Source organism: Oncorhynchus mykiss, chromosome 9 (assembly GCF_013265735.2).
Source record: "Oncorhynchus mykiss isolate Arlee chromosome 9, USDA_OmykA_1.1, whole genome shotgun sequence".
NCBI lineage: Eukaryota > Metazoa > Chordata > Actinopteri > Salmoniformes > Salmonidae > Oncorhynchus > Oncorhynchus mykiss.
The window spans coordinates 55,849,593-55,869,984 of record NC_048573.1 but is presented as its reverse complement, the minus strand read 5'-3'; the positions used below and the strand labels follow the sequence as shown (position 1 = coordinate 55,869,984).

Here is a 20,392-nt window from a genome sequence, read left to right as displayed (position 1 = left end):
CTATTCCAGCTATCTGACAACTCACAGCTTTTAGGTTCAGCTGCTCAAAGAGTCTGCTGTCAGAAAATAATTAAAATACATTTTAATCAGTCCCCCCCCCCCCCCCATCTTCAATTCCTATTGACTGCACAAAAATGCATGTGAAATTAAATGATGGCTATCTGAGAACAATCCATCTGAAGATTTTACCCCTGGTTTTGGGGGAGTCAGTGTTGTGTCTTAATGTGTGTTGTACAGAGCGGCCTTGAAGTTTCCTAATTAAACTCAATTTATTCCAGCAGTCTGAGTACTGTGATGTCTCCTTGGCCCTCAAGCTGCTCCCAGCACCAGATCAATACGATAACAGTGATTGTGTGGTCGGATACGAGTGAAGGAAAGCCCTTTAAAAAAATTACGAGATGCGTTTCTATATCAGATCATGACTCCGTATTCCTGCTTCCTCAAACAGGAAGAACCCGTGACTCGCTTCTGTTGAGAAATGATCATCAGAATCAGATTATGCTTTGCTAGCGCTGATTGGAATATGTTCCGAGACTCTGCCGATAACATCAACAAGCTAACCACCTCCGTCACTGGCATCATAAGGAAATGCATTTGCGACGTTTTCCCTGCAGTGAATGTTCGCTGCTTTCCCAATCAAAAACTCTGGATTAAAACAGATTGGCGCTAAACTAAAGGACAGGGCTACCCCACATGGGGCCATCGCAGACCACCCTGAGGCTACGGCTGGGGACCGGAACAAGTACAAGAAGTCCCACTATGACCTCCGCAGAGTCATCAAATGAGCAAAATATAGGAATAAATTGGAATCCTATTACACAGGCTCTGACGCCCAACGCATGTGGCTGGGTCTACTGTCCATTAAGGATTACAACGGAAGACCCAGTCGTGATCTACCAAACGAACTCAACACATTTGATGCACGCTTCGACAATTAGAGCACAATACCGTGCGTGAGGGCCACCACCAATCCAGGTGATCTCGCTCTCTTAGGCCGACTTGAGTAAGGTCTTTCATCAGGTCAACACTCGCAAGGCCGCGGGGCTGGATGGTATTCCAGGGCACATTCTCAGAGCATGCGCAGATCAGCTGGCAGGCATATTCAGTCATTTTCAACCTTTCCTTGTCCCCGTCTGTAATCCCCACAGTTGACCACCATCATCCCTGTTCCTAAGAACTCGAAGGCTTTCATGCCACAATGACTACCGCCCTGGAGCACACACATCTGTAATCATGAAGTGTTATGAGAGGCTGGTTATGGCACACACTAACTCCACCATCATACCAGACACCCTAGACCCACTCCAATTTGCATACCGCCCCAACAGATCCATAGATGACGCAATCTCAATTGCTCTTCACACTGCCTTCATCCACCTAGATAAGATACTGTGCCTATGTGAAAATGCTCTTTATTGACTACAGCTCAGTGTTCAACACCATTGTCCCCTCCAAGCTCAAGACCCTGGGACTGAACACCTCCCTCTGCAACTGGATCTTGGACTTCCTGACGAGCTGACCCTACGTAGTTAGGGTAGGCAACATCACCTCCGCCATGCTGACCCTCAACACGGGCGTCCCACAGGCGTGTGTGCTAAGTCCCCTCCTGTACTCCCTGTTCACCCACAACTGCGTGGCTACGCACAACTCCAACACTATAATCAAGTTTGCTGATGACATGACGGTGGTAGGCCTGATCATCGGCGATGATGAGACAGCCTACAGGGAGGAGGTCCATGACCTGGCAGTGTGGTGCCAGGACAATAACCTCTCCCTCAACATCAGTAAGACCACGGAGCTGATCGTGGAGAAGGCAAGACAGCACCTCTTCCCCCTCAGGAGGTTGAAAAAGTTTGGCACAAGCCCTCAAATTTTCCAAAGGTTCTACAGCTGCGCCATTGAGAGCATCTTGACTGGCTGCATCACTGCTTGGTATGGCAACAGCACCGCCCTCAATCGCATGGAGCTACAAAGGGTGGTGCGGACAGCCCAGTACATCACTGGGGCCAAGCTCCCTGCCGTCCAGGACCTCAATATCAGGCGGTGTGAAAGGAAGGCCCAGAAAATTGTTAAAGCCACCCAAGCCATAGACTGTTCTCTCTGCTGCCACACGGAAAGCGGTACCGGTGCATCAAGTCTGACACCAACGGGCTCCTTAACAGTTTCTATCCCCAAGCCATAAGACTGCTAAATAGCTAACAAAATGTCTACACAGACTATCTGAGTTGACCCTTGTATTTATTTTGATCTTTGCACGGCCTCTAGGCACACTCACAGGACTCTGCACACTGACACTCCAACACACACATAACACACATACACATTTATACTGACTCTACGCACACACACTCACGTACAATCTTCATTTATCTGCTGCTACTTTATCTTATATCCTGTTGCGTAGTCACCTTACCCCGATACATATCTACCTCTATCACTCCAGGATCCCTGCACATTGTAAATATGGTATTGGAACTGACCCTGTATACAGCTTCTTACTTTCTCATGTTCCTTTTATTTTTATTTCTCTTGTGTTTCTACCTTGGTATTTTTTTTGTGCTACATTGATATTGATTACTGCATTGTTGGGTTTGGAGCTGGCAAGAAAGGCATTTATTTCACTGTACTTGTGCACATGGCATTAAAACTTGAAACTTGAATCTATATTGACCCAGAGAGAGAACGAGTGGAAGAAGCAAGCAAGCATCCATCTGTACTCTGCATGCTGTCAACTGGACTGGTAATGCCTGTCTCAAGAAACGAACACCTCTTCCTTGTACATAAATGACTACTCTAACGTCAAAAGCATCCTACTAGTGGCAGGCGGTACTGTGATAGAAACGAGACTGAGTTAGCATTCTCTTATCTTCGTTGAGGCTCCCGCTCTGTTGGTGAGACTTCACAGCAGTAGAGTGTGTGTTCATCAAGGCAGCCAGGGAAAATGTATTTCCTTGAAGTCTCTGAGATCAGCAGAGAAGTCGCAGGCAGGCGCACTGTACCGGTAATGATTGCCCAGGGAAGAGGCTCCGACTCCTGCTCGGCTTGTAATCAAACATCACAATGATGCCAATGAGCAATATCAGAGGAGAGGAGCAGCCTGTCCTTCCTCTGTTAATACGCCAGCCTGTGTGATCCTCACAGTCTCTTCTGTTTGGTTTGGCACAAAGTAGTCACGTAATGAACACACCACAGCCTCTAATGGGAATAATATTTCCATGACCTATTCTTCGGAGGCGGGTTATAGTGAGAATAAATGACAGAGAGAGGACAGACTAACTGCCACACCCGGTAAACTCTGGGATAGCGGAGGAAGGGCCTAATTGATTTTTACATTGTTGTGTGCGTTGAGCTATTTAAAAAGGATTAGCATTAAGTTGGAAGGGAATTTCTTGATTGAGGTCCATTTGTCAAAACATTTTCACAATCTACACACACAACCCCTCGAGCCCACCACTCACTCTTTTCTTCGGTTGGCAGAACATAGCCTGACTAATGGATCATATACCCACCTAACTGCCTCAGTCCCCCAGGCTCATGGCACAAGACTGTCTGGAGCAGTCGTATTCCAGACGGAGCATGTCCCCTTCAGTCCGTGGTGCTGTAGTCAGCTCTATGTAATGTATTCTCACTATATTCTGCAACGCCTGCTCTGGAAGAGGTCTGATTCTCCCAGAGTTCCCAGTCGTCGGAGTCTGATTTAAGACTGTTTATCACACGTTCTCTTGCAGTTTGTGGCCTTGGTGGGTTGACCGATGAACGCTTATACAGCAGGGATAGGTTGGGGTGAATTTTGCATTTTGTCTCATATCAGGCAGTTGGAGAATTTCCTCCGCTCAATTGCCTTTCATCAGAAATGAGATAATCCATTTAAAGTTTATTTTGACATTGAGGCAAGGGCCCTTCTCTAGTCTCTGTGGTAACTGGTGTAGATGTGGGGGGGTTCTCAGAAGGTGTTTAGTATGAGTGTCAGGATCAGAGAGATGCAGACAGCCAGAGATGAGGGATCTATGTGTGTCTGTGTTGGTCCTGGAAATCACTCTGTCGACATGGACGGCAGCCTCTGACACTAACACTGCAAACACACTAAATCTTCCAAACATAGTCTGCAATAGAAAACAACCTTATGAATGTATTATGAATGCTATTACACTGTTGAATAACTCCCCTTTACGTCTTGGTTCCTCATATGATGGCCTGATTTGAAAATAAACTGATTTGTATAATTTACCATTGCCTTGCACCATGTTGCCTCGTACCTCTCACTGACTCCCCAGCCCAGCAGTAGAAATGTATCAGTATGTGTTCCATAGTGGTCTTTTGTTATACCTGTTGCGTAACGTAATTGAATCCTGGTGCTGACGGATAGATGGGGCTGACGTGAATGGTAGCTACTCCTCCTTTTAGTATTTCATACACAGAAAGAGCCATTGATCGGCTATAGTCTCATCTGCACCAGCAGCAGTAGTACCGTCTGTGCTCCAGACTCTAAACACGCCAAGGAAATGTGGGCAGCTGTACTCTGGCTTCATTCCCCTCATCATTGTATTGTTCAGTCATCAGCTGGGGAGATGACTGAAGTGATCAGATAAGGTGTGAGTGTAGATGTCCCCAGAGCTGTCATTCCACTATGAGTTATTAGAGGAATAAAGGAGTCACAATGAGCCGTTGTCTAAACGTTTTACTGTATTTCCTCTTCTCATCTCTCTCTCTCTGTATCTCTCTCTCTGTATCTCTTTCTCTGTATCTCTCTGTATCTCTCTCTCTTTCTCTGTATCTCTCTCTCTTTCTCTCTCTCTTTCTCTATCTCTCTGTATCTCTCTCTCTCTGTATCTTTCTCTGTATCTCTCTCTCTGTATCTCTCTCTCTGTATCTTTATCTCTTTCTGTATCTCTCTCTGTATCTCTATCTCTCTCTCTGTATCTCACGCTCTCTCTATCTCACCCTCTCTCTCTATCTTTCTCTCTCTCTCTCTCTCTCTCTCTCTGTGTATCTCTCGCACTCTGTGAGTCTCTCTCTCTCTCTCTCTCTCTGTGTATCTCTCTGTATTGCTCTCTCTATGTACCTCACTCTGTATCTCTGTATCTCAATTCAATTCAAGGGGCTTTACTGGCATGGGAAACATGTGTTTACATTGCCAAAGCAAGTGAAGTAGATATACAAAAGTGATATTAACAATAAACAATAAACACAAGTTCCAAAAGAATAAAGACATTACGAATGTCATTATGTGTCATTATATACAGTGTCGTAACGATGGGAAAATAAATAAGCATAAATATGGGTTGTATTTACAATGGTGTTTGTTCTTCACTGGTTGACCTTTTCTTGTGGCAACAGGTCATAAATATTGCTGCTGTGATGGCACACTGTGGAATTTCACCCAGTAGATATGGGAGTTTATCAAAATCGGGTTTGTTTTCAGATTTTTTGTGGCTCTGTGTAATCTAATATGGTCATACATTGGGTAGGAGGTTAGGAAGTGCAGCTTAGTTTCCACCTCATTTTGTGGGCAGTGTGCACATAGCCTGTCTTCTCTTGAGAGCCATGTCTGACTACGGCGGCCTTTCTCAATAGCAAGGCTATGCTCACTAAGTCTGTACATAGTCAAAGCTTTCCTTACGTTTGGGTCAGTCACAGTGGGCAGGTATTCTGCCACTGTCTACTCTCTGTTTAGGGCCCAATAGTATTCTAGTTTGCTCAGTTGTTTTGTAAATTATCCCCAATGTGTCAAGTAATTTTCTTTTTGTTTTCTCATGATTTGGTTGGGTTTAATTGTGTTGCTGTACTGGGGCTCTGGGGTCTGTTTGTGTTTGTGAACAGAGCCCCAGGACCAGCTTGCTTAGTGGACTCTTTTCCAGGTTCATCTCTCTGTAGGTGATGGCTTTGTTATGGAAGGTTTGGGAATCGCTTCCTTTTAAGTGGTTGTAGAATTTAACGCCTCTTTTCTGGATTTTGATAATTAGCGGGTATCGGCCTAATTCTGCTCTGCATGCATTATTTGGTGTTCTACGTTGTACACAGAGGATATTTTTGCAGAATTCTGCATGCAGTTTCTCAATTTGGTGTTTGTCCCATTTTGTGAGTTCTTGGTTGGTGAGCGGACCCCAGACACCACAACCATAAAGGGCAATGTGATCTATAACTGATTCAAGTATTTTTATCCAGATCCTAATTGGTATGTCGAATTTTATGTTCTATTTGATGGCATAGAATGCTCTTCTTGCCTTGTCTCTCAGATCGTTCACAGCTTTGTGGAAGTTACCTGTGGCGCTGATGTTTAGGCCAAGGTATGTATAGTTTTTTGTGTGCTCTAGGGCAACAGTGTCTAGATGGAATTTGTATTTGTGGTCCTGGCGACTGGACCTTTTTTTGGAACACCATTATTTTGGTCTTACTGAGATTTACTGTCAGGGCCCAGGTCTGACAGAATCTGTGCAGAAGATCTAGGTGCTGCTGTAGGCCCTCCTTGGTTGGTGACAGAAGCACCAGATCATCAGCAAACGGTAGACATTTCACTTGAGATTCTGGTAGGGTGAGGCCGGGTTCTGCAGACTTTTCTAGTGCCCTCACTAATTCGTTGATATATATGTTGAAGAGGGTGGGGGTAAAGCTGCATCCCTGTCTCACCCCATGGCCCTGTGGGAAGAAATGTGTGTTTTTTGCCTATTTTAACCACACACCACTTTCCATCAATTGTATAGCAGACCCTCAAGCCAAATTGAGTCAAAGGCTTTTTTGAAATCAACAAAGCATGCGAAGGCTTTGCCTTTGTTTTGGTTTGTTTGTTTGTCAATTAGGGTGTGCAGGGTGAATACGTGATCTGACGTACAATAATTTGTTTAAAAGCCAATTTGACATTTGCTCAGTACATTGTTTTCACTGAGGAAATGTACGAGTCTGCTGTTAATGACAATGCATAGGATTTTCCCAAGGTTGCTGTTGATGCATGTCCCACAGTAGTTATTGGGGTCAAATTTGTCTCCACTTTTGTGGATTGAGGTGATCAGTCCTTGGTTCCAAAGAGCTAAGGATGATGTTAAAGAGTTTTAATATAGCCAATTGGAATTTGTTGTCTGTATATTTAATCATTTCATTGAGGATACCATCAATACCACAGGCCTTTTTGGGTTGGAGGGTTTTTATTTTGGCATGTTGCTCATTCAAGGTAATTGGAGAATCCAGTGGGTTCTGGTAGTTTTTAATAGTTGATTCTAAGATTTGTATTTGATCATGTGTATGTTTTTATTGGTTGTTCTTTGTTATAGAGCCAAAAAGATTGGAGAAGTGGTTTACCCATACATCTCCATTTTGGATAGATAATTCTTCGTATTGTTGTTTGTTTAGTGTTTTCCAATTTTCCCAGAAGTGGTTAGTCTATGGATTCTTCAATTACATTGAGCTGGTTTCTGACGTGCTGCTCCTTCTTTTTTCATAGTGTATTTCTGTATTGTTTTAGTGATTCAGCATAGTGAAGGCATAGACTCAGGTTTTCCGGGTCTCTATGTTTTTGTTGGAGAAACCTGTCCAATTTATTTTTTAGATTTTTGCATTCTTCATCAAACCATTTGTCATTGTTGTTCATTTTCTTCGGTTATCTATTTGAGATTTTTAGATTTGATAGGGAAGCTGAGAGGTCAAATATACTGTTAAGATTTTATACTGTCAAGTTTACACCTTCACTATTACAGTAGAACATTTGTCCAGGAAGTTGTCTAAGGGATTGAATTTGTTGTTGCTTAATTGTTTTTTGGTAAGTTTCCAAACTACATTGCTTCGATCTATAGTATTTCTTAATATTACTCCATTCCTTTGGCTTTGATGCCTCATGATTCAAGTTGACTGTGATTTTGCTGTGGCCCACTGACACTCCTATCTCTCTCGCTCTCTCTGTATCTCTCTCGCTCTCTCTATCTCTCTCGCTCTATCTCTCTCGCGCTCTCTCACTCTCTCTCTGTGAATCTCTCTCTCTGAATACCTCTCTGTATCTACCCTCTTCCCATAAACACATATATAATCCTAACAGTGGAAAATACCTGAGTCATGATCTTCATCCCTGCACATGCTCAGGTTAATACAGTAGAGCCAAAAGAAAGTGTGCATACACACAAAATCCCCTCCCTGCCATGGCTGAGCCACAGTCCCCATGACTCATTTCACCCCTGTATATATTACGCTGTGTAACACACACACTGATGCCCCCTCCCTCCCACTCCCTTTGCCCCTGCAGCTACGCAGCTTGTCAGCTCCTGACCCTCCTGACAGGGCTCATGCACAATACTGTTGCAGGGTCCATAGAGCTTTACACACTTTTCTACTAAGTGTGTGCCAGCAGCAACTTCCAAGTCAGTCATTTGAGTAATGGCTAGTAATTCCTCTTTCATTTGACCACGTCAGGCCAATGGAAGGACCCATCGAGTGACCCTGATGAATGACACTCGGTGGAGGGAGGCTAACCTTCGTGGTCAAAGTCATTTAGTGCTGCCTGCGGTTGTCGACTCAGTAGGACTCCGCTCTTCCCACCTTGTTCCTCCCTGTCCCCCTCCTGAAGTTCCCTGAGGATTAGCCACCCATTGTTCCTGCCGGCTGTCTCAGCCTTGGAGATGGTATTGTGTGGAACTGTAGATGTTTTTGTTTTTTACCTTTTTTATTTAAAGTCGGTTAAGAACAAGTTCTTATTCACAATGACACCTAGGAACAGTGGGTTGACTGCCTTATTCAGGGGCAGAACGACAGATTTTTTTTTTACCTTGTCAGTTCGGGGATTCGAACTAGAAACCTTTTGGTTACTGGCCCAATGCTCTGACCACTAGGCTACCTGCATGAGCAAGGTTTGACCCTTGCTCATGCTCCCTGGTGCTTGTCCCCCTCCCTCCCCTTTCCTCTCTCATCCACTTAAATTACATTTACTAGAGGGATGTATTGACGTTTATTTCAGTGCTGTAGTCAGCTGTATGTTCTCTCTATGGGAGAAGGAAGAAGTGCTTGACACTCCAAAGAAATGGACCCCTTATTTTTGCAATGGCGGCATTGGGGAGGCAGCTCACTAACCAACCACGTGGGTGTGTCTTTGTCTGGGTCTGGTTAGCCTTTTAACACTAAGATGCTGTGTTAGATTTCTATTGACAATATGAGAAAACCCTCTCCATTGAATTATTGTGTTATCAAATTCCCTGTCCAGTTTACACAGCTAAGCCTGTTACGGCAACATTGAAGCCATGTTAGTATGGTCACTGTGATGTCATTTTAACCCAATCGGTCCTCTCTGTTACAGGGCAGTAATGTGATGGAGGAACAGGACCTGAGGGAGATAGGCATCACTGACCCAGGACATCGAAGGAAGATCCTGCATGCAGCTCGGTCCCTGCCAAAAGTGAGTCTCTCCAAACTCCTGACTTTAATGAGTTCCCCTATGGCCCCATGCAGTAGCTCTAGCGAGTGTCATCAGCCCTGACTATGTAGGGAGTGGAGTGATCAGTGTGTGACTGTCTCCCCCTGCAGGTGAAGGCCCTGGGCTGTGACGGAAGCATCTCTCTCTCCTCCTGGCTGGACCTCCTGGGCCTGCAGGAGTACCTCCACAACTTCCTGTCCAGCGGATATCGCAGCCTCGACTGTGTCAAGAACCTGTGGGAGCTAGAGATTGTCAACGTGAGTGTGTCTCTCTGAAATTTACTTTGAGAGAGCACATTTTGAAATAGTTTGTTCAGTGGTTAGGGCTGTTTTGTATCTTCCAGGTACTGAAAATCACCTTGCTGGGACACAGAAAACGCATCATCGCATCGCTGGCAGAACGGCCCTATGAGGAACCTCCTGTCAAGCCCCCCCGCCTGTCCCAGCTCAGGTGTCAGGACCTGGTATCCCAGACCTCCTCTCCCATCAGTCACATGGACTCCTACGCGGGTCGTTCCATGGACCCCCTCCTGCCGTTGGGGGAGCCTGGGAGGAGGAAGGGGCCTGACCCAGCTTACGATGTGGACCCCCACCGGCCCCGCAGTGGAAGACACCGCTCACATGAGAGGTATGAGGAGCGGCATCGGGAGCCCCGTCTGACCCTGCGACCCCCCAGCCTGGCAGCACCTTACACCCCTGTACAGAACTGGCACCACCAGCCTGAGAAGCTCATCTTTGAGTCCTGTGACTATGAAGCCAATGTAAGTGACACCTTTTCCTGCAGTAACTCACTAATGTCTTTCTTTAATATATATGGTTTCTCACTCTGTATTACTATATTAATGTTTCTCACACTCAAAATCCAGTACCTGGGATCTATGCTCATCAAGGAGCTACGTGGGACAGAGTCCACCCAGGACGCCTGTGCCAAAATGAGGGTAGGTCACGCCTTTAACTACTACTCTAGTCTCCTCATGTTTAGAGAGACATCATTCTCTATCTCTGCTGAAAGGACCCAGACTAATCAATCCCCCCCCCCCCCCTCCCAGAGGTCGACAGAGCAGATGAGGAAGGTCCCCACCATCGTCCTCTCCATCACATACAAAGGGGTGAAGTTCATTGACGCAGCCAATAAGGTTGGTTGGCTGGGTGCCCCTTTTTCACCTTGGACCTGATCCATACGGTGATATCTGAAAACTAGATAGACACACACACACCTGTCCCAGCCAGGCAGACTTGATACCAGGGGAGGAGGAGGCTGCCCAGCATCACATCACACCTATCACATGGATTCTGCCCCACCCTCTCCCTCCTTCATACTAAATGTCACCCCTGTCTGTTAAGTGTATCATATACATGACAGATAGGCCTTTTTTGAGGGTAGAAACTTCTGTGTCGCCATTGCAATTAAGAACGTATTGACATGTTCTTCCATAATGGAGATGTGAATGTGATCTTTATTGATGCCTCTGTGACTATACATACAGTATACTCATTGTAGTGTCTTGTTGGACACTCCTCCAATACAGAACATCATAGCTGAGCATGAGATCCGGAACATCTCGTGTGCGGCCCAGGACCCAGAGGATCTGTGCACATTTGCCTACATCACCAAGGACCTGCAGACCAACCACCACTACTGCCATGTGTTCAGCACAGTGGACGTGGTGAGAATACATGCCTACACAATCATCCCACTCTAACCCGATCACTCCAGCGTGCAGTGACTTGACTTCATTGTATGTTTATACTATCGCATTCGTTTCAGAATATGTCCAAACTAAGACATGTATTGCCGCACCACAGCTCAGTACATATTCAAATATCTTTCAGCTGTAGATTCAGGTCCATACAGAATGGTCTGTGATGTCCTCTCCTCTGTCCTCATGTTGGTTCCTTCCCAGCCACCTTTTTTAATCCTCAGAGGAGATGTGATTCTGATTGGCAGCAACACAGCATCACTGTTCTCTTTACTCTCTAGACCAGCTTATCTACCTGTGAGGTTTCACACTTCAGCAACGCTTGCTTGCCTTTTTCCGATAGTCATGCTGCTAGGTGGCCATCACTAAACTGCCAACCTCCACCACGCCGTTCCTCCTGAGAACTGATTATTTGTCTAAACCAGGATTCCCCAATAGGCAGGCACACATGTTTTCTGAGTGAATCTTTGAGGGGGGGGGGTATTTACATTTTTTTTATGTTGGACATTATTAAGGACTGTAAAATCACCAGGAATTCAGCTCAAAGTGATTTTAATTTAGGAAATCTGTTCCCTAGTATTCCCACGCATAAATAGAGAGGCATATTTGATCATATGTAATCAAGGTTTGAAATATGTTCTGGCCCACCAACCATCTGCTCAAGAAAAAATTGTCCCGTGATGGTGATCGTATTACCGCCACACTGGCGGTCACGAGTCATGACGGCAGTCAAATTCCACATAAACGTTTAGTCACAGTAATTAGGCTTCTCCAAGCTCTGATGCTGCTGATTGTCATTAGTAGGCTACCAAACTTGCTAACTGCATGTTACTCACAGCACTCTATTGTCCCTCTAACCACTCTGACATCAATGCAAATGTATTCAAACATTTAATCAAACACTTCATGAGAGCCCATGAGCTCATGTTGCGCAACATTTCTATAGGCTATTCAATTGCATGAGAAAACAGAGTGATGGCCTCTTAAAAAGAGGAGGATCCCATCCGCTTTCTATAGGCTAGGCCTGCCTACTATATTTATTTCTCAACTTTCCTAATATTAGGCACATTTGGTTCTATTTACAACAGGAGTATAGCCCACCAGGCTGGCATGAAAATTAACCATGGGAAAAGCGTTGTCCTTTTGCTATTTAAGTGTATAGATAATATGTATTTTTTTCCCGCTGACCCTGTTTCGATACAGGTGCATGATAATGGTCCATTCTAAATCAAACCAAATTTCACGCGTATATTATTTAGTATATGTAAAGACCAGATTAAATTAAGAATAGTCTGATGGGTGACCAGATTAGCCTATCACTTGTGAATGATATATTATCACTTGTGAATTATATATTATCACTTGTGAATGATGCCCAGTTTAAGGCAATAAACAGTGAATCCTGTGCAAAGAACAAAGCAGAGCTCATACCTTTTTTCAAATCATAATTAGTAGTATCATGCAGCCTTAGAATCTTTTAAAAATCAAAACATATAGCCCATTTATGTATTAGACTTTTTAAAATGTAGATGTTCCAAAGGTCTGCATCAGTGGCTTGTAGGCTGTGTGTGGAAGGAGATGCTAAATGTGTTTGTTATTTAATTGTAAATTACCGTGAGACCGGCAGTTATTTTCTTGACAATCACTGACTGACAAAATGTTATGACCGCCACAGCCCTACCCACGGCTGTGTGTAACTCTAAAGCTTTTCACATGTAATACTGTAGAGGTCATCTAAGGCCACTGACAAACTACTACAGAGGCTGGTCCAATAGAAATAACATACCCATTAAAGTCAATGGCTGTTTTTCTATGGCAGGTCCCACTTTTCTGAGAGGTCTGCTGTTGGCCCTGTGGCTTGTGTTGTACTCAATAGGGCTGTGAACTGAGTGGCCTCAGGGGTAATGCAGTAGACTGATGACTATCTGAGATGAGGTGAGGTGGGGGAGTGTAATAGCCCGGAGATGTGATCAGAGCTTTTAAACTGTATTGACCAGGCTGCTATCGGACGCCACAGGCTCATTTTTCACCAGCCCACACAATGGGACGGATCTCAGATCAGATCAAAGGAAGTAAACAAAGAGAAAGTTCCTCGGAGACACAGACTAATAATCAGCCTTCTGTTTTTCTCAAGCTGGAGTTGTTCTGTTACTTAACTTTACAAGAATATGTTGAACAGAGCCAATCAGGTGGTGTCTCACTGGACTGGGTTGAGCTTCCAATGGTGTTGTATGTGTCAGGGACAAAGAGTATCAGAGGAAGCCATTAAAATCCATCTTTCTCAAAACAAATGGAGGGCTTTTTGGGTGTACAAATAAATACACACATGGACCCCCCTCAGTGTTTTTGTCTCTGGTCCCAAGTGCATGTTCACCTTCAGCTGCACATTTCCACTATGTAGAATCTGAGTGTTTTAATGTGATTCAGCTCCAGCCTCAGTGGGTTGCAGTAGCATGTGTTTGCAGTCAGGCGACAGAGAGAGAACCGCTTGCTGTCTCGCTACACTTCCTCTCTACCTGACAGCTTTCTCTGCCATTCAATTAAGTCGGTTTACAAAGTTGTACAGGCAAATCCACTTTAGAGTAAAGTATTCGATGCCATTGTCTGACTGAGCATATCTCCTGGGTCTTTGGAGGAGACTGTCCACTGAGCTGAGATTGTGGCTTGTTGTCTCATCCACTCAATGTGTATGCTTTTAAATACTGTCCATACTTAGAACCCTGACTTGTCTTACCTAGGAATTCTAGATGCACCATATGCCTGTGTTTACTTTCATAATGACTAAGACTCCGTCTGCTGTAGAGTGATGCAGCAACATTATATTCAGGAGCACTAGTGCATGTCTGTCTGTCTGTTGACACGTAACTTAACATAGCAGGCGTAAAAGAAACACCCGAGCGGGGTCCCCACATCCGTTTTTCAGGGGAAAAGGAAGCTAGGTTGAACATACTGTATCCCTGAGAACCGGATGTTTCTGGTTTCCCCCAACCCTACTGAGGGTGGTTGATATGGGAGACGGGAGGAGGGAATAGAATACTGAGGAGGATTCTCTCTCCTCCCCCTCTGGTAGAACCTGACCTATGAGATTATCCTGACGCTGGGACAAGCTTTTGAGGTGGCCTATCAGCTGGCTCTCCAGGCCCAGAGGACCAAACAGCACCAGGTCATCCCAGCAGGACCTGGGACAGAGGTCATCGAGACCAAATCCAGCCGGCCCGTTCCTAAACCACGGGGCAGCGTAAGAAAATTAGGGGTGAGTTTGTCATACGCAAACATTTACATTTGATTAATTTAGCAGGCGCTCTTATCCAGGGCAACTTACAGGAGCAATTAGGCTTAAGTGCCTTGCTCAAGGGCACATCGGCATATTTTTCACCTAGTCGCCTCGGGATTCAAACCAGCAACCTTTCGGTAACTGGCCCAACGCTCTTAACCACTCGGCTACCTGCCGACACACGCTCACACAATTCTCTCATTGTGAATACATTGTGAAAATCTGCCAGTAGCAACACCCCATTAGCATTAAAACATTAAGCGATGGATTGCTTCTGAATGATAATGTTACAATCACACAACTGGGAACATTCATTAGATATAACAACCAGAATGTGTGTTCACACACAATCTCATCCTGCCTTTAATGGGAATGGTGTTATTTTTGCTTGGCATGAAAACCACACAAAACAGTTATGTACTGATGTTATTGTAGCGGAGCGGGGGTTGATTCACCACAGCATGGGCACATCACTCCCATCCCTCTCATCGGTACACACACCTAAAACCACACAAAACAGTTATGTACTGATGTTATTGTAGCGGAGCGGGGGTTGATTCACCACAGCATGGGCACATCACTCCCATCCCTCTCATCGGTACACACACCTAAAACCACACAAAACAGTTATGTATTGATGTTATTGTAGCGGAGCGGGGGTTGATTCACCACAGCATGGGCACATCACTCCCATCCCTCTCATCGGTACACACACCTAAAACCACACAAAACAGTTATGTACTGATGTTATTTTAGGGGAGCGGGGGTTGATTCACCACAGCATGGGCACATCACTCCCATCCCTCTCATCGGTACACACACCTAAAACCACACAAACATCTCGTGTCCCCCATTAACCAGGGTCTTGTAAGAATCTGTCCCTACCCTCTGTCTCTGTCTCTCTCTCTGTATCGCTCTGTATCTCTCTCTCTCTTGTTGTCCATTCACTTCCTGGCTGTCCTGTCTGTCTCTCCCAGGACTCTCCTCCCCAGCTGGACACTCACTCCTGCTGTTACTGTCACACCTGCACCACCCACCGTCCCTCCTTTCTTCCGCTGCACCATTCTGCCAGCCCTGCCGCCCAGGTGCTGCTCTTTCTCCCTCTCCTCATCCTTTCTCTCTCTGCATCCTTCTATCATCTACCCTTTCTATATAATGTTACCGCTTTGCCCCCCCCCCCCCCTAACCAATACAGTTCTCACATTTTCTCTCCTCACCTTCAATCCATCCACATGACTCATTTATCTCTCCTCTTCACACCTCATTCTCTCTGTTTTTGTCTCAACGGGGCTCCTAACCTGGGATCACATTATTATTATTTCTTTCAGGAGATGATATTTTGAAACACCATCAACTCTGTTGATTGCTGTGTTCTTTACTAGACCCCTTGGTAGTTGTAAGACCCTTAGGCGCCCCCTAGTGGTATGAACATTCCAGGTTGGTAATCACACTTTTGATCTGGTGATGATGATGTGCTATAGCTTTTCCCTCAGTGGTTCTGCTGTTTATATTTTCTTAATCACACTTACTTAGTACAATGAGTAATTTCCTCTGATGATTTCTCTGATTTCACAACGCTTTCAGGGAAAGGAAATTATGATCTCAGAATGACTAACGTAGCTCAGCACACCGATTTTTCATTTGTTGGCTCTCTCACCCTAAGTCTGACTTGTATCCTGTCTGACCCCCCCTGTGTCCCCTACCCCTACAGGTGGACCCGTTGGAGCTGGTGGGGGACTCCCAGTCCCAGGGCAGTGCCACGTGGCTGGTGGACCCCGTTCCCAAGGACTCCAAGAGGACCATCAGCACTAAGTACGAGACCACCATATTCTGAGTAGACCTGCCTCCTCACCTCTCCTCTCCTGACCTTTTACCTTGGATCTGACCTCCTAATCTACTGTACCTTTCCTCCTCTCCTTCTCCTTCTGTGTGCCTTTCAATGTGACTCTGCCTGTCTCCACTCCAGGCCTGACCCCTGCTCTCCTGTCTCCCTCCACCTCCTTTCCTCTCCCCTGCCACTGTTGGACCCTGCTGTCTGAGAAGTTCAACCCCCCCCCCCCCCCCCCAGTTAGTCTACACATGTACCCTCTGCTCTCCTTGCCACTGTGCTGTCTTCCCACAACCACAGCCCTGACTGTGGGGACTAACTGCTACTGGATTCTCTCCTAACTGGAACACTTACCTCTAGCTTCCCTCTAATGAATTAGTCCTGCCAACTACTGGGCCCTGAATCCTTCCAACCTTCTCTATGATTGTGAAGCAATCATCAACCGTTCCCCAGGCATTTACTGTAGTTCCTCTTGCCTTTGTGACCAAGAAGCATGAGACCTTATCCTTCCACAACATTCCCTCTGTTTCGTTTTCTCATGAACCCTGTGCTTCCTCACATTCACATTGGCACTGCATTAGCCCTGCTTTCAATTTTGTAATGTATGGTGCTGTTATTTGTTGCATTTACCAATGCTAATAGGCTCAGTGGCATTATCTGACCGATCCAGTACAGTAGCTGTGAAGTGTGTAAGACAGCAAATGTAATCCACAAGTCACTGATTAAGTTTGTTCAGTGGTAGCGATCTCCATTCTACCTACAGTACCTTTTCCTTCTATATATCCCTCCTTTCTTTTTCATTCCTTTTACTCATCAATCTTGTTTTCTCCTCTGGGTGCTTTTCCTGCTCTACCAGGCGACGGCCACTGTGAGATGCTCTTGAAGAACTTTACCTCCTTGTTTTCTGAACAATAATCTCCTGACTCCAGTGCTCAGAAAAAAATATATGATTCTCTACAGCCAAGGATCAACTACCTGGATGAACATTGTTTTCTAGAAGAATCTGTAAGAGACCGGCTCTTCCATTGTTCTAACTCTACACACATTAGTAGGAACATTGCCTGTTTCCCTGCAAGGGGATGGATGACAACCTTGTTGCACAGGACTAAACTCTAAACTCATTCCCCCTGGGATTGGTCCATTTGGGTTAACAGGGGGAAGGGCACGTACATGCGTATCCTGTTAGACTTATTTACATTCTTTGTGTCGGTTTACCGGAAACTGTCTGGAAAAACTGGCCCTCTGTGTCAGGCTGCCAAAGGAGGCTAGGGCCCAGCACTGTGATAGGAGATCTCTATTGGGAACTAATGGAGTTAACATTGATGGGGCCTTTTGTTAGGGAACAACAGTGCGCAGGATAGGACACAGAGGCTCACACAGAATATAGTGTCCTACGTAGAGGTGCTCACTGTTATAGACAGACAGCCGAGTGGGACATCTATTTGAGCATGCCTTTCTCTGTTTATGACTGAGATGACTTTGATTTAATATCTAGTGCAATCCTAATTTGGAGTGTCATGAGCACTTTTTGTGAATGCTTGGACGCTGGGGATATATTGTGTGCATCCAAGATGATATGAAGAGAAATTGAATTGACTGTTAATTTAATAGAGTAAGAACCAAAGAGATGCCGAAATGCGCGAATTCTGCTCTAGCCACCCGTAATTGACCTGGGTGATGGTCTTAGGGTAATAACTCAGCCTAGCTGGTACATCAGTCAATATAGAGCTGGTTAGTGCCAGTAACCTTAATGACGAGGAAGAGAGCTCATTAAATCTCTGTGGAGAGGTTAGATGAAGTACGTAAAAAAAAAATATACCATTGTTCACAATCCAAGCATGTCTTAATGGACTGAAAGAGGAAGGCATTAGGTTGGCAAGGCACTGATTCTACATATAGACATAATAAAAGTACATTACTTACTGTTGCTGTGCTAGGTTCAGCTCATTAAGTGTTCAAATCACTGTTCACATCCATCTAAAATTCTAACTCATTGCCATATTCCAAATAGTGTTAAGACCCAATCAACCCACTGTTGAAACTTAAACCCAGCAGAATGGGGGACTTTCCTTTCCTTTTCCTTTTCAGAGCTCATGCCTTCTTGATGTTCATGTTGTCATTAATGGATGTCTGTCTGTGTTTCATCAGTCAATATTCAGAGTGCTAACATTGATCATCAGTTGATCATTATCCAGAAAAATCCATAATTTTTATATCTCCTCCGTTTAGTTTTCAGTTGGCTCCGTCATGTTTTTACATTATTTTAACCCCAGTGCTGTGTTGGTGTGTATCTCCCTTCCATGTAGCTGACTACCATGACAAGACACCCCGCCAGAGTGAGAGGTCAGGGGTGCCCAGACCAATGGTATTTTGTTGTGGGGCAGGATGCCCTTTTGGAACCAAGAGAAAGGTCAGGCCCACTTTCCATGCACCCCTCCACCCACTGGGGGTCGTGCTTGCATACACCAGGAAGGCCCTACCTGCTCTCTGCCGCCCCCGGCCCTCTCCTCATCCTCCACTTCTTCAGCTCCAGGGGTCAGCGCTGTAGCTCTGTAGCAGACAGACAGGAAGTCCGCTATTGGCTTCTTCCACCCTGTCCTGTCCTTTGACCACTGTGACTGACTGCCCCCAGGCAGTAAACCGAATCAACCAACACCCTCACTGCGTCCACTTACATATACTGAACAATATGGACTCAATATGTCAAAACTTGGTCAGTTAACTAGAGCTCACAAAGGTGGGTGTTTGTTTGGTACGTGTCCCTCTTTCATTGTGAAGCACTCAACTTCAACATCCCTCATCTGTTTTTGGTACAAATTAAACATGTTTATCCTTTACAGGCCTGTGAATGCTGTTCAGACAGACAGGGTATTCTATTTATGGGTACGAGAGGGACAAGTTCCCAGTGTTTTTTTTGCCAGACATGTTGTGACTTGTTTATCCATTCCATGAGAGGTGAAGATGGTTGCCTCCTCTAGATTGGTGCCTCAAACAACTCCTCCTCAGAGAGGCCTTCCCCATACACTTAAATGTGTCTCCACTGGGGGCTAAGCTAAGCTACTCTTTACTCTGACAGTGATAGTAATCAACATAAATTATAGATTTTTGAGCAGAGAAAATTGAGATCCTACCTGACTATCTCAATGAAATGCCTATGGGAAATGAGAGACAAATTTGGGAAGAATTGGGTAAAATGATTACCATGTGAGATGCAGCAGTACACTCACAAGGCTCTCTCCTGTCCATCCATCCAAGCACCAGGTCAGCGACATCAAAGCATCTCTTCCTTATTTTCATTTCCTCATTCATAACATACAGAACTGTGATAAATAATGGAATAGTGTGCGGGAGGAATTTTGGACAGCTGTTAAACTGACACTACAGATCATATTTAAACAGGGTGAATGGCTTTTATTTGATCAAAATAATAGTAATGTATTGTCTTTTTGTACGTTTTAACTGTCCTGATGCTGGATACTATATGACCAGGCTGGTGTTGTGAGGTAGTCCTACTAATTGCATTTTATTCCCCCTCACTTTATTTCTGAATGAATTTTGAACCAGTCAAACCACAAAACCAGTAATGTAAGATTTTAGGTACAATAATGTAACAAGCATTTTCTCCCCATACGCTATCTCTCCTGGTACTCTGTGGGCAGCTAGTGATGAACCTCTGTTGGTATGTTGACTAGTTATGGTACACTCAATATGGTACACTGGCTTCAACTGGTTGATAGCACCTGCAGCCATCAACCTGGTCCCATCTTCGCGTTTGCACATTTACTAAGGATCATTGGTAGTACAATGTGACTATTCTGATGATATTGATTATGAGAACAATATTGGATTGTAAATTAATCTCTAGCAGTCTGTATTTTGATACTTGAATGATTTTGCTTTTATAGATATCTATATATATATAGATATCTATATATATATATATATGTATGTATGTAATTTTTTGCCACATTTGTCGTAAAGAGAAAAAGGACTGTCTTATAAAGTTCAACATATCATGATACCCAACGATTGAAAACAAACAGAGAAAGAACTTGGAGCGACCGCACTAAAGAAACAAAGAAAAAGATTGTAAATAATCTTGGGCTTCCAGTCTTTTTATGATTATTATTTTTCATAATTGTACAACTAATAAATGAAGAAATGATGAACCAGATTCTTGATTTCTTTTTTTCCCATGACAAT

General features: G+C 44.6%; 1 protein-coding gene across 11 annotated transcripts in view; it reads left to right on the top strand.

Moving 5' to 3' along the window:
* Nucleotides 1-20,378, top strand: part of LOC110531211 (ankyrin repeat and SAM domain-containing protein 1A) — a 107,057-nt gene extending 86,679 nt beyond the window's left edge. For 9 of the 11 annotated variants that reach the window (XM_036988376.1, XM_036988372.1, XM_036988375.1 and 6 more), the window contains 8 exons: nt 9,272-9,370; nt 9,499-9,645; nt 9,732-10,148; nt 10,254-10,325; nt 10,437-10,523; nt 10,917-11,054; nt 14,158-14,340; nt 16,073-17,444. In XM_036988376.1, the coding sequence (XP_036844271.1) occupies nt 9,272-9,370; nt 9,499-9,645; nt 9,732-10,148; nt 10,254-10,325; nt 10,437-10,523; nt 10,917-11,054; nt 14,158-14,340; nt 16,073-16,195 (1,266 nt within the window). In that variant the 3' untranslated portion in view covers nt 16,196-17,444. Of the gene's footprint in view, nt 1-9,271; nt 9,371-9,498; nt 9,646-9,731; nt 10,149-10,253; nt 10,326-10,436; nt 10,524-10,916; nt 11,055-14,157; nt 14,341-16,072; nt 17,445-18,495 lie in introns of those variants that run through there. The other 2 variants (XM_036988374.1, XM_036988373.1) reach the window with 2 other exon arrangements.
* Nucleotides 20,379-20,392: the final 14 nt, after the last annotated feature.